This window comes from Etheostoma spectabile, chromosome 12, assembly GCF_008692095.1.
Source record: "Etheostoma spectabile isolate EspeVRDwgs_2016 chromosome 12, UIUC_Espe_1.0, whole genome shotgun sequence".
NCBI classification, from domain to species: domain Eukaryota; kingdom Metazoa; phylum Chordata; class Actinopteri; order Perciformes; family Percidae; genus Etheostoma; species Etheostoma spectabile.
The window spans coordinates 11,124,353-11,132,680 of NC_045744.1; the positions used below are offsets into that span (position 1 = coordinate 11,124,353).

At 42.3% G+C, this 8,328-nt stretch overlaps 2 protein-coding genes across 2 annotated transcripts; one reads left to right on the forward strand and one right to left on the reverse strand.

The window, feature by feature from the left end:
• Positions 1–446: 446 nt before the first annotated feature.
• On the forward strand, positions 447–4,550 carry pter (phosphotriesterase related). Its single transcript, XM_032531979.1, has 5 exons — positions 447–596; positions 1,248–1,705; positions 2,145–2,410; positions 3,675–3,815; positions 4,205–4,550. The coding sequence occupies exons 2-5, from the start codon at positions 1,274–1,276 to the stop codon at positions 4,413–4,415; spliced, it is 1,050 nt and encodes a 349-aa protein (XP_032387870.1). The 5' UTR covers positions 447–596; positions 1,248–1,273; the 3' UTR covers positions 4,416–4,550.
• Positions 4,551–5,269: 719 nt separating this feature from the next.
• Positions 5,270–7,432, reverse strand: c1ql3b (complement component 1, q subcomponent-like 3b). The gene is made up of 2 exons (XM_032531980.1): positions 6,482–7,432; positions 5,270–6,230 (listed from the first exon to the last, which is right to left on the reverse strand). Exons 1-2 carry the CDS (start codon positions 7,091–7,093, stop codon positions 6,051–6,053), a joined length of 792 nt encoding a protein of 263 aa, XP_032387871.1. The 5' UTR covers positions 7,094–7,432; the 3' UTR covers positions 5,270–6,050.
• Positions 7,433–8,328: the final 896 nt, after the last annotated feature.

Below are 8,328 nucleotides of genomic sequence, written 5' to 3' on the forward strand. Positions count from 1 at the left end.
TCTCCCAAACTATGATGTCATCCAATTTCTAAAATGACAGCTGGTCACAGTCACGTTACACATTTGCTTCTAATCACATTTGTGTAATACGACTTTTATTTTGTGCCTACAGGTCTGGAAGAATTTTGATTTCTAAAAGGTCTCCCTAAAAAACATAAACTTTGCTTTATGAATGGTAATTAATTGGTTTATTGTTGTTGTATAGACCAAAACTGCCTCAAGAAACCGATATTTATTTACAACGTAGGCTGTTTGTAGTTGCAGATAATTTACTAAGTTCGCTTTTGGCTTAGTAAAATGTTGGAACGTTGTTGTTATTTTTCACAACCTTATAAACAAACTGTTGTTCTTATTATTGACCTATGACGCATCTGTACAGTTTTAGTTAATGATGTATTATCGCTAATAAAGTGTGTGACTCTGCCTCTTTTTTAACTGTTGTGTTTCGCTGACGTCCTGTCAGCTGAACTGTATTGTCGTGATCTCTCGCGATGACTCACACTTCTCGCACCTTATGGCTCTGCTAATCTATAAACGGAGAGTAGCGGCTTGAGTTCGGCTGGTGGTTGTGGTGGGCCGCAAGAAGCACAAACAAGGTCAGTAAACTATCAGCAGTTTAGATACATTTTAGGATTTAACTCGATGAACTGAAAGTTTCCGCCCACCTCGCGCTGCAGCTCTGGGTTTACTGCACGCTGTTTACGGCGGATTTCAACGTGTTAACGTTACACTTTGCACTACCACAATCCGTTACTCTTTTAAAAGTATCGCCCGAACTCAACTCCTAAATGGACCCCATATGTTTGGACGGACTCTATGGTTGGTCCAAATAATAATACATAATATAATAATACACTTTTATGAACCAATTTACTGTTGAAATATCTTTATTTAGCCTATGCAAAGATAGAAAAACACAGATGACAATTCTAAATATGTCAAAAATAAAATGGAAAGTATGTTGTTGCGTGTCATCGAGCATTTTTAAGTGGGTATATGGAAATCCAGGAGCTTTCTTAGTGGTACTGCGTATACCTGTATCACGTAGACTACACCACTGGGATCAGGTCTCTGCCGTCCAAAGGTCCTTCTCCTGCATGCACTGTCACGTGAGGTCTTCCCGGTCAATGAGTTGTCAAAGCCTCTTTTTGTCATCCCACTGATCTGAAAACATGTTTCCAAAACGTTACCGGGCCTTATATTTGACTCATTTATAAATAAAATAATAAGAATATGTTTCCTTTCAGGTTGTTGGAAACCCTGAACACCAGTCATGTCAGAGTTGAGAGGGAAGGTCCAGACCGTGCTGGGTCTGGTGGATCCAGATCAGCTGGGCCGCACCATGACCCACGAGCACCTGACCATGACCTTTGAGTGCTGTTACTTCCCTCCTCCCCCAGGCGATGAGGAGGTGGCAGAGAACCCGTTCCAGATGCAGCACATGCACTGGCTGAGACAGAACCCCTACAGCTGTCACGAGAACCTGCTGCTGCAGCAGGAGACTGGCGCCGTGCGGGACGAGCTGCTGGCCTACAGGAAGGCTGGCGGGGGCACCATAGTGGAAAACACCACCACGGGCATAGACCGGAACCTGCCCACCCTCAAGCAGTTAGCAAAGGACACGGGGGTCCACGTCGTTGCAGGAGCAGGGTACTATGTGGACTCCACCCACACTGAGGCCACCAAGAGAATGAGTGTGGAGAAGGTGAGGCTCAGTCTGGCGTGTGTCAGCAGCCGGGTCAAAATCTGGTTTGTGTGTTTCACACATACGCACTGAATGTCTCAGTCATAAGACAGCATCAATTCGTTTACAATCAATTTGATGCATCACCAATTCTCTTAGCAAGTTCTGTGTTTCTGTTCAAGGTTTTCTTTGGTGTCTTTGGATTGATTTTAAACGGGTTTCTGGCTGCTCTGTACAGCCCTTTAGTAGTGATACACCAAGAATGTGCACCTAATCTTCACGGATGGTAGATATTATCATTCAAACCTAGCATGTGCTCTGTTCATGTGCATCAAGCCTGTTAAAGGGACAGAACTAAGAAGTTAGGAGATAGTCATTTTAATTCACTAATATGTCAGTAACTAGTCTAAAAGAGTGATGTTGTCCTGATTTAACTAACTCCTCATTTTTTGCCCGTCAGCTCACAGACATCATCATCAGCGAGGTGCTTCACGGCGCAGACGGGACAGACATCCGCTGTGGCGTGATCGGAGAGATCGGCACCAGCTGGCCCATCACGGAGAGTGAAACGAAGGTGCTGAGGGCCACAGCTCATGCTCAGACCCAGCTTGGCTGCCCTGTCATCATCCATCCCGGTAGGAATCCCGCTGCTCCGGCTGAAATCATCAGGATTCTTCAGGAGGCCGGGGGTGACATCAGCAAAACTGTCATGTCACACCTGGACAGGTGAGAAGTCCCTTGAAACAGTTTGTAGAAGGAAACAAATGGATTAACGGTCTGTTTGATGGTCTGTTTTGTTTTTCTGTCTGTCAGCAGAATTACCCGAAAACTGGAAAAATTCCCACTGCATTAACATTGTAGAGCTGTTTCCACATAAATAAATCTGGGAAAATGTCCAACAAATCTGGTCCCAACGTTGTCCAGTTTCTCTTTCACACATCTAGCACATGACAGGAGATTGTCTGTCAGATGCGTTCTTACTTACTGGAAATACTCTGATTGGTTTAGGCAAGAGGTGGCGCCTGGGTAGAGCGTGTAGCGAATTACATGGCGGTCGTGTAGGGAGTCAGTAATTTGGTCATAACGGTCCTCTGACGTTCCTTGAATTTGTCTCCTAATTTTGTTGTCAATACTTAGCGACAGAAATTCCCAAATTTTGTCGCCTCTGCAGTACATTTTTGTTGCCATCTTCATGTAAATCACCCTTCTTCTTCACCCTCAGATGTTTGTTTTATTCCTGTTTCATACGACCTAGTAGTTTTTCAGCAGATTTCCTTGGAATTCTGACACTCACATAGTGTGAAATACAGTATAGAGGCAGTTACAGATCGCAGTTTTTTTTTTTTTTCCCTCATCTTCACTTTCCTCACTGGAAACATTGTTTGCTGTAAACAGCAGTGACCTCTTGCAGCAAGGAACATAACCTTTGAATGTGTAGGACATCATATCTTAGTGGAAATCAGTTTAAACAGATGTGCTCTTCAAAAAGAATCTAGTTATTTTTTAGAGAAAATAAATGATCAATAATTATATCAATAATCAATAATAAACTGATAATGATTACCCTTATTTGTAGAGTGGTTTTTATGAGTCAAATATTTAAAAAAAGACTGTGATGATACACATTGAATTTAAGAATGAAAAACAACAAACAACGTGACTGACAAACTATTTGATTCATAATGTCAAGTCACATGCTAGGCTACCTAAAGATGGTGTTATATCTATCTATATAAGATGGCTTTATTATTCCACATTTAAGCTGCAATCTGTTTTCACAACAAATTATATTAGTCACTGCTATTTTGGTCGTTGATATTCTCCATTCTTAAGAAAAGTTACAGGAATTGCATAGACTTTTACCCCTACATAAAATAATATATTTACCTTCTTTTTTTTTTTTTTTACAAGCTGGTAAACTGGATAAACCTTTTTAGAAATTCTACATGTATGGCATTCATTTCACTTCTTTTCTCTTTTCTTCCTGTAGGACTATATTTGATGATGGTGAACTGCTTGAGTTTGCGAAGCTGGGGAGTTATCTGGAGTATGACCTGTTTGGAACAGAGATGCTGAACTACCCGTACAACCTGGAGGTGGACATGCCCAGTGACAGCCAGAGAGTGAAGACGTGAGTAACACTGGTCAGGGTTAAACCTTTTTTTTAATTTTGTGATTAGACGTGCCAGAAGGGAACACAAATGTTTCCACACTTGACCTGATGTAGACCTCAGTGTTCAAATTTGTGATTGTAAATGGAGCTAGGGTCCACATGCAGTGTATATCATTTTGAGCAAAATGCTGATTTTGTGTTTTACTTCATGTGGAGAGATGAGTGTGTCCTACAGTTTGTCACAGAAACTGTGAGACGCTGATCTCTCACTGCAGTGGAGACAGGCGGGATGAATAACTGGCCACATGTTAGTCCGCTCATACTAAAAAAACAAACAGATTAACAACAGAAATTGTGACTTGTGTTTAAGGCCCCTCGTTTTCCGCTGTTTCTTTGTTCACACTCAGCTTGGCGTTCCTCGTGAAGGAGGGCTACGACGACAAGATAGTGGTTGCACACGACATCCACACCAAGAACCGTCTCACCAAGTACGGCGGCCACGGCTACTCTCACATCCTGCAGAACATTGTGCCGAAGATGCTGATTAGGGGCATCTCGCAGAACCAGGTGGATAAGATCCTCATTGACAACCCAAAATGCTGGCTGACCTTTAAATAATGCAAAAAGAACATTTTGATGTAGCAATTTTTTTATCGGCAGATAACAACTAATCACTCCACAATGAATACTTTGAGATTCTTTGCAATAATCACATTTCCCGCTCATTTATTAATTTGTTTTTGGACCTTCAAATCAAGGAGCGGACAATGTTTGTGCATTAGTTTATCTTTAATGTCAATGTTGTTCAGCAAAGCAAAATGTTTTATGACTTTGTCTTTCCAATGGAAAATAATTACAGGCTGTTGTTCCATCCAGCTTAAAGAGTTTTTACAGAGGCCTTCATTAATTAAAACGTGATTTCACATTTGTGATTATACATTATTCACTTTGTAAGCAAATAATATGAAGGCGCTTCACAGGATCACAGTGCCTCTTATAAGAAGTCTTGTTTTGGTTGCATTTATGTCACAAAAAAATAGCTTCTTGCCTGCAGAAATGTAAGTGCAATCTAAAACTCTTTCTCTGTAGGTGTTGCCTGCAGTGGTGCTAACTGCTCACAAATATGGTGCTAATTGATTTTTCAATGTTGCTTTCTTTGTATTTGTCAGTGGCATTTCTGCAAATGATAATGACAATAACGAGCGTGGTAGTGATCAGTATGCCGCTCTGCTCTCAACAAAATGCGGCTGTGGTGGATGAGTTGTCTTGTTGCCCCTCAGTGGGTGTCTATGGGAGGCTGACTGGATGAAGGACATGTTCTCCTCTCATCTGGGAACAGGTGGCCTCACAGGGTGACTTCTCCACATGATCAATGGCATGATCGCCACAAGTGACTGTGCGCCGTGAAAAAAAAAACACTATAACTTTAATTAATCTTCCAAGAGGATTAAAAAGTGAGTCAGAGGATTTAATTTGACATATTTTACACATTAGCTGACAGTCCTCACAATCTGCAGGCAGATTGATGTATGTCGAGGAAACATTTATTATGTCAGTGTAACTGTCCAGTTTTGTGATGGTGACTAACCACCAGACCACCCTGTTGCCCCAACCGGCTGTCATATTGAGAGAGAAAATAAATTACAATGATCATTTGTGACTGTGATTCAGTATGAACATTATAATGGCCTTTTACACATTCTTATAAGTGTTTTGATGCTGCACAGTGTTAAAATGTCACATTTATTATCATGCATCACTACGGCTTTTAAGCATTTTCCATCAAAATGCAACAACTATCAAATAGTTTTGAAAAAGAAAGCACACATGGACTAATAACACTATGAACAGAGTGGTGATTATGCCAGTATCCTATCATTTCAGCATCTAATTAAGTACCAGAGGTCAATACATTGAACTTCCAGTTTACACTCACTCAGTATGTGTTACCACAGCAGCATGTACAGTTTTGTGGACATTTGTAAAGCTAAACAGTTCATTCAGGGTGCAATAGTGACACTAATCAATCTGACAAGAGTATAATTCAAAGCTGTACACTTTAAAATGCATTATTAATTTTCTGAAAATACACTGTAAGCTCTTTGCTATTGCAAAGTACAGTTCTACATCTTTTTGGACTCTTGCAATATGGAAATGGTGAGCTGTGCCTCTAATAATCCAACTGACATTGATGAGCAGTGAAGCAAGCTATATGCAGATCCTTTAGCCCCCTCAGCGGATCTTTTTCGTGTTTTAATCCGTATACAACATGAAGCCGGAGAAGGTGCTGTACTTGTTGTTGTTGCCCCCGTGCGCCTTTCCGCCGTCCAGCTTGATGTAAATCTCGTCCCCGGGCTCGAGGTGCAGGACAACACTGTTGCTGGCGTAGTCGTAGTTCTGGTCGGCGTCTTGGGCAATGGCACTGGCTCTCACCTAGAAGGGAAAGTTGACATGAATGCTGATGAAACGTGTCTTTATTTTGAAATCAGAACCGCGGACAGCTCCATCCATTTGTAAGGCTAAATGTGTTGGAGTCTCTTTCTAGGAACACGGATGCATAAAATCAAAACGTGCAAATTTGTTCATCAAACGGTGTATGCGCTGTGTACTGTTACTATAAAGAGTAAAGGTAAAACAAATCAAAAGATTGTTACATAGCCTAATTATACCATGAAGCATCTTACCTGGTTGTTTTTACAGAGGTCAGCCCACATGCTGGTTCCATCTCCGCCTCGCATCAGCACATGGTATACAAAGAAGTAAATCCCAGGTATTGAGCAGGTGAATTTCCCTGAAGAAGGGTCATAGTGGTTGCCCAGATTTGTGACTACGTCGTCGAATTTCAACACTTCGTATCCCTCATGCTGCTTCTTCAGTCCTGCATAAAACGCAATCCTTGGGATCGTGTTGTAAGTGGCAGCGCTGATGGCACCGTTAGGCCCATTTGCTCCAGGTGCTCCGGGTGGACCTGGTGCCCCTCTCTCTCCGGGAGGACCAGCAGGTCCAGCTGGCCCGGGCTCGCCAACCGGACCCCTCGGACCGATCCTGCCGACGCGTCCCGGCTCTCCTTGAGGACCTTGGATGAACGTCGGAAGCGACTGCACCAGACGGTTGTCTTTTATTGGGTTGGTTGCCTTGGACGTGGCCGTGGCCGCGGTACCGTGGGAGTCGCACACCATTTGGCAGGACCCGAGCATCTCGTAGCGGGCAGGAGTACCGGCGGTGTTCACCATGACCGGGATCAGAACCACCAGCACCAGCACCAGCGCGACACCACAAACACCAGTTGCGATCATCTGCGCTCTGCGGATTCGCTGTGTTCTCCGGAGTGAATGGTCTTCCAGCCTGCTTGTGGGCGATATGTTTGCAGAGGGAAGAATTTCACCTGCTTTTGTTTTGTATAGCAACTTTTGGAGATAAAATAGTCCTTTACATGTGTATGCGCAAAAGTAACCATCCACAACTTTTACGCACTGCAGTGTCCTTTCAACTGATTCATCTCCGCTTTCTCACTGCAAGAAAAATAACTAACGACTTTCTGAGAGGGAAAAGTACACCATCTGCATTAAGTGGTTAGGCAGCACACAGTCAGCTGCACAAGTTATGCCCACCACTGTGCCAAAGGAGAGAATGGGCTTGAAGTGAACCGCTTCTGTGTTTGGAGAGTGAGGGGAGGGGTGAAGGTGATGGATGGGCTTGAATCTTGCATTTCTTTAATCAAAAGAGAGAAAAGGAAAACCTATACATCCACTGATGCAACTTTAATACTCTAAAACGTGATTCATCTATTTTATGTATTTGTTTGTGGGTTCAGAAAACTACTTTGGTATTAACACATTACCTTTTCTATTGATGGCTGTAACGTTACCTCCCACAACACGTTATTAGAATTTATCCAAACAGCTCTAAAGGTCCTAAGCATAATTAGGTCCATTAAAGACAAAAAAGCTCTAGTCTTTTGGCACCTGGTCACACCTCAGTGCCTCCCCATTTCCAATTTATCACTTGGAGAAAATCTATAGAGCCACTGAAAGGAGGGAGTCACTTGGAGCTGGCAGTTAAGGATGACTTCACATAAATATGCAAAATACACTGGTGAAATGACTCAGTGCTGTGGAATTTAGAAACAAAATAAGGGGGGGATTAATTAATGAATTACTAATGGTAATTCACTGGTAGGTTGATGCTGGTTCCAATATTAGCCTAAAACAGCAATAAGTAAAAATGTTCAACTGAATTCTCCATTATTTTTTAAAATGATCCAAATGATATTGATTTCTAAGATTTAAAACAAAATGCCCTGTCCACATAAAACTTCAGCACTGTGGCTTTTGTAATGTTTGAGCGATGAAGAGCTAATTCTTGGCGAAGAGGACAGATGATGATGTGCTCATGAATGCAGAGACTGTCACTGTCGATGGCACCTCACTGCCAGGTGGAGCGATAGACGAAGAGGAAGAAAAAACAGAGATAGCGTTGGGAGGAGCGAGGCTTTGATTGCAACTTGAATGAGATTCTATTGAAGTCACAA